Genomic DNA, 10696 nt, shown 5'->3' with positions numbered 1-10696 from the left:
CTATAGTATGCCCATGCTGAGTCCTACATCTTTGTGTCAACGGCAGTGACTAGCCCAACCTCTTAGATAACTAGGATGCTAAGCCTGGGGTCTACCATTATGGGTGCTGACCCCGCCTCCTGGGGACCTAACATTCTTGGGTGGATTTGAGGGGGTGAATGTGGCCTCTTTGATGACCTTTTTCCATCTCTTCTAGAGGCAGGCAGGAGGGATGCAAGAGATGGTCTTGGTACCTACAAGAGTGTTGTACAGCCAGCCAGTGTGACGCAAAAGTCTATGTCTGGTTACCAGTAAACCGGAAGAGAGTCTGTTCATGTGCATAAGTGTGGCTTAGACATCTCTGTGTGCTTCTGAGGATCATACCCATGACTCTGACAAACTGGAGCCTCCTCCACTCTCCGCCACTGACTTCTCTCCTTGCTGTTCAGACAGTGTATGACCTCAAAGGCAGATTCTGGATAGATGGAAACCAAGGCCTTGCATTTTATCACTGCTAGGCATGCCTCTGTTGAAAGCCTCCAACACGGAACCCTTGCACGGGGATACAGAAACAAGGCTGGGTCTCAGCTGGTTCCCTCTATGCTGGATTCACGTTACTTATTTCCCTGTTTTATTTGGCTGTGATTTGGAGCTGGCATCATGGGCTGAGAAGGAGCTCAGATTAGTTAGATGATGGAAGGCAAGTCAGGGCTTGGAGATGCATGGCCACCATGTGACTCATGTCTCATCTTCTGCCCTGCAGCTTGGGTTGACCACCTGTCCCCAGGGATCCTGGCCCAGCACAATGTGTTGGCCTTATGGTTTAGAATTAGCATCGTGGTCACCTTACTGACAGGCTCACCCGTGTTTTCCGTGGCATTACTCCTGACTCGACTTGGTGCTGATGGCCTCTCTGTCCAGCCCAGGAGAGGCCGGACGCAGGCTAAGTGAAGGGGGTTTTCTTCACCCCCTGTGAGGTACAGGGGAGCTGCCCTCCCCTTCAGTGTCACTGGATCTGGGCTGGGCAGTTACTCCTGCAAAGATGACGTGATGAGCATCTGTTTCCTCCTCCCTGGGCCTCACTTCTGTCTGCAGCATCCTTGCTAGACTGAACACCTCTGTGCACACACCAGGGATTCACACCAGAGCTGTGTGGATCGCAGTAAGGACACACACCAGGGATTCACACCAGAGCTGAGGAAATGTGGATCATGGTGAGGATACACACCAGGAGTTAGCTTACCAGCAGGGACCCAATGATGGATAAACATGATTGGTCAGAGGGAAAATTATCGTCTTTTCTCCAAGACACTGAGGCACATTCTAAAGCAACACCTTTGTTCCAAGTGGTTCTGGCCAGTCCCTCTCCATCCCCCATCCTACTGTGTCCCAGAAGTGACCACTCTGCCCAGTAGACCATATGCAACCTTGGTTCTGAGGAGTCCTATCGGGTCCTAACTTCTTGGCTTTGCCTTCCTGTTTTCCTACCCAAAGGTCTCCATATCTACCTACCCCTTCTACCTGGCTGAGGCTCCTCTTTCTGCATCTCTTCCCACTAATTGGTTGGTTGGCCCAACATTCTACAGCCAAGAAATGGCTGGGCTGGATTAGAACCAAAGACTGGGTCCTTCCTGTCACAACCCCATGTCTCACCAAGGGATGGACTGTGCCATAGTAAACTGAGCTTCCTGATGGCACACCCTCCAGGGCCCTGCATGTTGTAAGAACCCAGTGAGTACGTGGGGTTGAAGAAAAGTGACAAGGCTTCCAGCCCCCAGCCCCTCGTGTGAAGTGTGTCCTCAGATTGGCCCACATTAGCAACCATGTGACTCTACCCAGACTAAGGGCACCGCCTTTTAGAGGCCCCAGCATTCAGGAATCTGCTGAGTAAGGCTGTGTTCATCACCTCCTTTCCCTTTAGGGTTTTATGCGCTGAGCCGTCGCCACTCCAGATGGGCATGTCCTTGTAATTCTAGTTGATTTCAATGGCTTTGTTCCAGTATCCAACTTAAGGAGAGTTGAGATCAACCCATGAACAATGAGGTCAGGGTGCCCCCGTACCATAGGATCTGCTAAGGGGAAGGTGAGCTGGACTTGAGTCTAGAATTGGCCTCAGGAGGAAGCAGCATGGCCAGGCATTGTGCCTCTTAGACTGGGCTGTAACTCCCTAGGGTCCATCATAGTGAGTTGAAGGGATCAAAGCCACGTGAGGGACCCAGGGCACATGTGGTTAAAAAAATATTTATGCACTCCTATGAAAACAAATCAGGCTCAATTAGAGAAGAATGCAAATAGTATGTGAATTGCTAGACATGAAACTGAAGGAATTTTAAGCTTACCATTGTCTGCTTTGGGCTTTACAAGATCCATTGGGCCTGTTTCACTCTAGTCTTTGCTGTTACGGGTAGCCCCCCATGGGAAAATCTGAGACATGGGAAAGTATTGCCTTTGAAGTCAAAAGAACCAGTTTAAATCCCAGCTCCCTCCTTTACTAGCTGTGGTGGAACTGTGGGCAAAGGATTTCACCCCTATGAACCTCAGTCTCCTCAGCTATAAAATGGTGACAATTAGAAGCACTTCTTAGGAATGCTGGAAGAATTCAGTGAGCTCACATTTAGAGTCTCCAGCACAGGGTCTGCTGGTTGCACGGGAAGGCTGACATCTGGCAGGCAGACCACTGTCCGGGCTACATCCAAAGAGACAGTGTAAAAGCAAGCTGATCCCTTCTGCTCCCACAAAGGGAGGCATGCTGTAGCCGTCTAGAGGCTCAGAGCCCCCTGGCCCCAGGACCTTCGTACCAGAAAGGAGGAGACGACGACGTGTTAGAATGCAGCTAGGATACATCCCGAAGATGTCTAGGCTAGACATGCAGTCAGGTGGGGACAGTACCTGGCTTCTCGTTAATTCCTTGCATCTTCTCCAAACAGGGTCCACATCTAGGAGGTGAGAGCCATGAGGCTTTGTGCTAAGTGAGGGGACTCTCTTGGGCAGCCCAGAGACAGGAGGCTGGCCCCTGTCATGGAGACCCAGAGACCATGAGTTCCACTTCCCTCTGCATCGTGAATGGTGAGCCTGCTCTGTAAGTGTAGAGGAGTGAGAGGATACCCCGAGGGAGGTGCTGTTTGCCCAGGAGCTTTCCTGGGGAAGGGACCAAGTCCAAATTCCCGGGCACCAGCGCCCCGTCTCATCCACGTCCTGTCACATTCTTGCCACGTGGGATCTTGGGGAAAGCATCCCCATCTGCGAGCCTCCGTGTCTTCCAGTGTAAACTGGCCGAAGACTGTTCACTGCTCTGCATCCTCTGGAGGGTGGTTGGGTTGTGAGGAAATGACGGAGGCTGGGGGTGCTGAGCTGGGGGCACCATCACTGGCCCTTGTTGGGTTACCCAGCACGGCCCGAGTTTTCATTCTAAATTCCTTCTCCCCAAAGTCACATTCTAAATTCCTACCATCTGAAATGATGGAAGCCACTGTCATTTTCATCTGCCAGCTATTTTGCCCCCTCCTGAGCAGAGTAAATCCTAGGGTTTCTTTGTGTTTTTTAGAGAGCACACCCCTCTCCCAGCCCCCATTCTGTACGGATGAGCCCAGATCTGAGAGAGGGGCATATAGCTGGCTCATCTGCTATGTCACAGGCTCCCTGAAGGCTGAGACTAGAGCCAGGGGAGGCCAGCAGGGGGCCAGGGCCTGGGGACCAGGGAAAGGGACCATGAAAAGGTAAGAGCAAGCTCGTGGTGGGGCTCCTCTGCCTTCCTTTGCTTCGAGATGCTTCCTTTTGAACCTCCAAAGTGACAGCCCTTCCTTGATCGAGTCTGGTGTCCCTGGACTTCCAGACAGTTCCAGAGCCCATGCCGACGGGAACAGCTTCTGTGGGCTCCTTCCATTGTCCCGTCCTCATGGGCCCAGGGGTCTGGCTTGGTCACCCTGCTTCGTGGCAGAGCAGAGACCCTGAGTTTCTCACAGAAGCTGCGTCTCCTGATCCAGCAACAAAATAATGAGCAGACAGACAAATAGATGTGATATTAAAAAGTATACGCTTAAGGGACCATTTTCACAGTGTCTGATGAAAGGAAAGAGGCAGCCCCACTGGCCCCAGAGGGAGCCTCCTCTAGCACTGAGCTGAGCACATCACTCAAAGCTCCACTGCCTCCTTCTTGCCCACAGGGGCCAAGTCTGCCCTGCTGGTGGAGCATTTGCCCCCTGACCCTGGCTTACCTCCTGCCATGTTCTGCTCCAGTTGAGCTGACCTCCTGCCATCTCACCACCCACCCCCAAGGACTTTGCACACGCTGATCCCTTGGCCTGAGTTTTCTTTTCTTCCTTTTTGTACCCAGTGGAATGGATGTCACCTCCTCTAGAAAGCTCTACGCTGAATCTCTCTTGCTGTGAGGCTCGTATGACACTTGTAAGCTGCGCTGTGGTTCAGTTTTCCCAGGATACAGTCAGTTCTTTAGGGAGAACACTGTGCCTTGCTGAATTCTATGCTTCTTATGGCCGCTCTGGCGCTAGACCAGCCTTCAAGATGAAGCTTCCTGGATCCCAGGCCACCCGGGGGCTGCCAGGTACTGTACCAAAGCACCAGCTAGAGACCAAGGTAGAGTGTCCCTGGCTGGCAGACCTCACAGCCTGAGGGCACAGGGAATTGTTTTCACTGGCTAAGAATTGAGATGGGACTAGCTTTCCTGGGGAGCCGGGAATGAGTTGCTAAAATATATCTGAAATTCTGAGCTTCCCAGAAAAATTGGCCTTGGAAAGAAAGAATTAAATTCCCATTTGTGGAGTTCTCTGCTCAGAAATTTCTGGCCTCATTTTCCCTCCATATAATAATTGCTTGGCTGAGAAAGGATGAAGAAAACATTACAAATAAGTCTCATCACTATTATCTGCCTTTGGGAAACCAGAATATCATGACTGAGGAAGGTGCCTCAGTGTCTTCGGTTGTAAAAGAAGGATGATAACAGGTGAACAGCTCTCCCAGGGAGGGAGGGGGTGGGGTCTAAGAACTTGCCAAGCCTGGCATATAATATATACTTAGCCAATGCCGGCCCCCCTTGTCATTGACTGACCCATACTTTGGGCAAGAGTCTAGATTCCCCAGGTCTGATCCCCTTGTCCTATTTTAAGCCAAAGTATAGCTGGGTCCACGATGACATTTTCTGAGATGGCAGCTGAGTTTCTCTAGGAAGGTGTTCAAATTCGGAGATCCGAGGTTATGCTGGTACTCCGTCTATCCGCCCCAAAGGCCAAAAGGGACTGTCTTCAGACTGTCTCTCCCTTGCTCAGTGGCTGTGCTGTCCCTGGCTGGGACCTTTTAAGGACATTGCCAGGAGAGGTAACAGGCCCCAGAGATTTGTCTTATAGCTACACAACCAAACTTCTCTCCCCACCGTTTTTTGATGTAAGAGACTAAGAAAGATTCTACACCCTCCAAAAGAAAGTTTCTTTTCACGTACACGTTGGAAAATCATCAAATCTGAACTTGTTCATCCCTCCCAAGGGAGCCACCGCCCACGACACACAGGGTCCGCTAGCGCCGTGCCCCAGGGAGGCAGCCCTTCCTCCCAGAGACGAGGAGGAGCGGCAAAGTTCCCTGCAGTGCTGCCCCGCCCCACTGACCGCAACAAAGCAAAGAAAACCTCTGTCCAGGAGTGCCGCGGCCACAGTGGACTGGCCAGTGAATGACAGAAGGTCCAGGCCTGGGGGACGGGTACACGATGGTGGTGGGCCAAGCCCCATGCAGGTTAGTTGGGAGGATGGGGGCCTCTGCTGTGGTCTCGGGAGCACCCTGAAGTCCCAGTGATCCAGAGGTCCCTGAAGGAGAGCCCGGTCATATTCACGACCACGTGGAGGAGGAAAGCACACATCCCCCCACTGCCCAGGGGACGCAGGGCAGAGGAAGTGCTGCCAGGCCTGTCACTCCCCTGCACCCACACAGTCAGCTTGCCTCGAGATTCACAAACCTGAAAAGAGCAAAAGCAAGAGGTCTGGGCACTGAAAAATCCGGGCCTTGCTATACAGGTGCACTTCTGTATGGGCCCGTGCCTGAGGCTGGAAAAGAAGCCTGGGCCTTTCAGGGCAGCGTCCTCCACAGCAACTGGAGACCCCTCCGAAGGTACAGGGCCCACCGTGGCCCACAGGACCACCAGTCTTCTCCTTGGAGTTGGGCAGGGTGCCACTGCTGAGCCCCTGAGCCCAGTCGCTGCCATTCACAGAAAAGGGGGCTTGGCTGCAGCAGCCTCTGGACTCTGGCAGGTGCTCCATGCCATCGGGCTAAAAGGAGCTTAAATATTCCAGTGCCACCTCGTATACAAATTTATACTGTTCCTGAGAGGAGGAGAGGCAGAGAGGGAGAAGAGAAGACGAAAAGGAAAGGGAAAATGCATTCAGTTTAGAGCTACAGATTATGGAGGAAACATTATCTATGTCTATACTAATAGTCAATTCAAAATTGTCCACGCAGATTCAGATTCAATAGATCTGGACTGGGGCTCAAGAGTCTGCATTTCTACCAGGCTCCCATGTGGCATTACTGAGGCTGCTGGTCTGTGGACCAGACTTGGAGTAGGCCCTCACTTTGGGTAAGACCACGCTTAGCACAGACTTGAAGACTCATCAAAGTTCCCTGTGTATGGTATGTCTCCATCTCTGCACCAGGTCTTTCTTAACATCTGGAGCTCTGCCCCCAGTCTCTTCCTATCCCTTGCTTCACAGTGTCCTAGCCCAATGCTTTATATGATAAAAATGAGCATAAATTAATTAGAATGGGATTGGACTGAGTCAAAAACATAATTCACATGCTACTAATCCAGAATCCCTTCCCCGAAGCCAGAATTAGTGATACTTTCCCATGGAATGGAAGGAGAGTAACACAACGTAGCGTGTGCCAAGACAAATAAATATCTGGACTCTCTGCAGAAGAGAAGCTGGTGAGGCTGGAGGGAGGAAGCAGGTAACTGTGTGTGCAAAGGGCAGCGACTGCAGGGGCTCAAGAAGCATCCGGCTGTTGAGTGTTTTTACTCTTTGATGCTATTTTCTTCAGGTCAAGGGAACTACGGTCAGCCCGTGGCTACTGGAGAACAGTTCTCGGGACACTCACCAGGGTCTCCACCATGTTGGACTTGTTGTTACGTAATGTTTTCACGATGTGGAACACATCGATGATGTTTTGCTGCTGGATCATCTCACACACGCTGCAGACGGCACAGAAGGTTCCACTGCGGCCTCCCCCATTTCTAAACACAGAGCAAAAAGGTGAGCAAGATTCCTGGGTACCCTCAGGTGCCTGCTGAGCCTAAGGCCATGTCAGCAGTAGTGGAGGGTGACTGCCCTGGCAAATGCAAGGTAAGGCAGTGGTGAAAGTCTTAACCTGAGCCATGAGTTACGGTTGGAGTCCCATCTGTGCCGTGAACCTGCTTTGACCTTGGGCAAGTCACTTCCTGTGTCTGAGCCTCAGGTTCTTCATTTGTGTAATGAAGGGGATAACCTTTGAAAGCACACCTAGCTTGAGGTCTCCTTGGTTCTAGCAGCATGTGACTGTCACCCATGGCACACTGACCCAAACCCCCAGGACAGACAGAGTGTCTTTGTCCGTGTGGTGCCTGCATCCTTGTCCAAAAGGATGCTCTGGGTCCACCTACACATCCAGTGAAGACAGCGGAAGGTTGCGTGTGTTTTTACTCCTAGTTCCTTCCATCCGCTAAGGACAGCAATACCAGAGACACCTCTGTTAGCTGGGGTCAGCCAGCCTAGGTTTTGGGTGGGGCTGGGATGGGTCTCAGATGCCGAATGCCGAAAAGACGCATCTCTATTTATACACCCTGGTTTAAGCAAGACCCCATTGACCTGGAAAGTAGAGAAAGAGGGCTCTTGGCAGGGTCATCCCTCTGCCACACTTTCTTTCGGATGCTCCATAAGTCATCTTCATAGAAACACCCCCTCCAACTCTTTACAGAAAATCTCTTTAGGAATCTGCCAGATTTGGAACTCCTGGGCGTATTGCCAAGAGCAACTAATGATGTCATGTAATGGTCTGTGTCTAGAGAACATCTGGATGGAAACTTAAGTCACCGAGTCTACCTCCCAGATGTTTTATCCACAGGACACCCAATGACCAGATGTTTCAAGTACAGACAGCTGCCCTCCATTCACTGGCCAGTGCCTGCATTTTGGTGTCTGTTTTGGTGTCTCTGCTGACAGAAGGACACCCCTGTGCTTTCCTACAGCTCCAACCGCTGGTCACCTCGGCAACGGAAGACACGGATAAAAGGTACTCCTGCAAAAAGGCAGGCTAAAAAACAATCTCATGGGAAAGAGTAGGAAGGGCCCCCTGTCCCCGCTCCCTTAAGCTCTCCGATTTTCCTGACATGTGTGCACCACGTGAAAGAGGGGGCACGATAAGCCGGTTCTGAAATGACTGAACTCAATTCCAGGGTAAGATGTTATTAATGCCTCCACCTGCTCCAGAAATACTATTCTGAAAAAGGGAAGACTTTGATTCCACTTCCTTTTTAAAGAGTGAGGCCCTCTCCATCACCTCTCCCCAAATCATTTTAAGTTCTAAGAAGCGAAGTGAATGCTTGTGAATCAGCTGTTCCACACATAGCTTTATGGCTGCAATCCCAGTCCATGAAAGGACTGTAATGCCTTGACTACACTCCTATTGGACTGTAAGGATGTGGTAGGGCCAGGGATGCCTAGGACTGGTATTTGTGGCCAGCGGCATCCTCAAGGATGCCCCATGACCCACCACCCTGTTGCCCTGGAGACCCCTCCATCATACTCACAGGCAGTGGACCACAGTGCGTCCCTCCCTCCCATCGAACTGCTCCTGCCACTTCTCCAGCCGTCGGACCACTTTGAGCAGAGAACGCTTGGAGGGGGGCGTGTCCCGGTAGGCAGGCCAGCCAATGTACTGGAGGTGCTGGACTATACGATATCCATCCTGTGGCTGAGAAGAGAGGCTATTAGGGCTGTTCTGCTGGGGATGCTTAGGGATGCAGGCCCTCCAGATACCCTGGAGGCTGCAGCATTGCAGTGGAAGATGGAATAAATGGGGTCTACGCTATAATGTCCTCATGGGGAGAATCACACACTATCCCCATACCCACCTCTACACCTCTGTGCACACTGATTCTCCTGCCATGACTGCTCTGCATCCCTCCTCTACCTGAAAAACTTCTACGCGGTCCTCAAAACCCAATTCAAATGCCCCTTTCTCTAGGAAAGCCTTCCCTGAATACTGGGCAGGATTCTTCTCTCTTTCTGCAGCTCATGAGCCAAAATACATCTCACTTTCCCATTAGATAGTGAATTCTGAGGGCAGGGACTGAATCTTGTTCACCATGAGCCCCCAGTAAAGACCAAGGTCGCTTCAGTTAGCCACCACTTCATAGATCACTCATCTGTTCCCTCCCACCCAGTACTACTACACCCAGCAGTGAAATTCCTCATGGAAGCAACTTATTATTTTCCATGTTGGTGTTCCCACCCAGTACTACTACACCCAGCAGTGAAATTCCTCATGGAAGCAACTTATTATTTTCCATGTTGGTGTTCCCACCATCTAGCCCAAAGCTTAGTGGATCCAATCAAAGGCTGCATCAACTCATGCCGAAACAGCGTGACACAGGGAAGCACTACATTCTGAGATTTTGTGTCTACATGGCAGCAAGTGTGTCAGGAAACAGGCAGATGGCAGTATGGATGTCCCCCTGTGTGTCTCTGTGTGTGGGAGCCATTGCTGGGTCTGGAGCTGGAATTGGCAAAGTCATCACTTCCCCAAGGACGAGATAAACAGGAGAGGACAGCACAGACTCCTGGCTGGCCTGCGGGGTCCTCTCCCGGCAGCTTCCATCTGTTTTGGGAAGGAGGAGTCCGGGAAGCAGCGGTGGCCGTACACTTACCCGAGCCATGTTACAGATGCGGAATATTCTGTGGATGATGTCCTCATCGATGTCTGCGGAGACGAATTCCACCTGGATGGGCCCGTAGCACCCCGAGGTCTTCTCAGGCCAGTACTGCATACAGAGCTGAGGTAAGGAAAGGGGTCACAGAAAAAGGCCAAGGTCAGGGGCCGGGGGCATTGGTTTCATTTATCATGAAACCTTTCTTACTGCCTGCGGGACACATTGGCTAGAAAGGTAGAGTATTATGTAGGAAATTAGGCTCAGCTTTCCTGTTGGGGAACAGCTACCCATTTTTCTGGTTGTTGAAAAGTCAGAGCTCTGAGCACAGAAACAGTGGGCTTCAACATCTTTGCTGTGCTGATTTCAAACCATTTGTTAGGCTTGCTGGGCCTCAGTTTTCCCTATCTGTAAAATGGGGAAAATACTGTCTACCTTGTGCTGCTGTAAGGGTTAGATAGAACACTCTGAGGAAGGGCAACTACAATCTTTAGTTCAACACAAATCATAGCAACTTTTCCCGATTCTAGGAAAACCTTCACAGTGTTTATTTCATCATCAGATCATAAGTAGTTTTAAAAAATACATAGGTTTTGGCATCAGACAGGCTTGGGTCCAAATCCAGTCTCTGCTGCTTACTAGCTGTGCCATCCAGGCCTCAGTTTCCCCTGTGTAAAATGGGGCTAATTATGCTTAACTTGCACCAAAAGATAATGTAACATGGTATTGAGAGGCCTTGCCTATTATCTTTCCTAGTTTTTTGGAATTAGAAATTAGAACCTACAGCTGAGAGCAAAAGGCAGTGGTTGCTTCTCA

At 50.9% G+C, this 10696-nt stretch overlaps 1 protein-coding gene across 1 annotated transcript in view; it reads right to left on the bottom strand.

Moving 5' to 3' along the window:
* Window positions 1-6248: 6248 nt before the first annotated feature.
* PTPRT (protein tyrosine phosphatase receptor type T) overlaps window positions 6249-10696 on the bottom strand; it is a gene marked incomplete at both ends in the record, with an annotated part of 1080119 nt that continues 1075671 nt past the window's right edge. The window contains 4 exon segments of the mRNA XM_082644817.1: window positions 6249-6302; window positions 7075-7210; window positions 8762-8925; window positions 9881-10006. Coding sequence (XP_082500943.1) covers window positions 6249-6302; window positions 7075-7210; window positions 8762-8925; window positions 9881-10006 — 480 coding nt within the window.

The sequence above is a fragment of the Mesoplodon mirus genome (assembly GCF_964341445.2).
Source record: "Mesoplodon mirus genome assembly, chromosome: 15".
NCBI classification, from domain to species: Eukaryota; Metazoa; Chordata; class Mammalia; order Artiodactyla; family Ziphiidae; genus Mesoplodon; species Mesoplodon mirus.
This window is presented reverse-complemented; position numbering and strand designations above follow the sequence as displayed.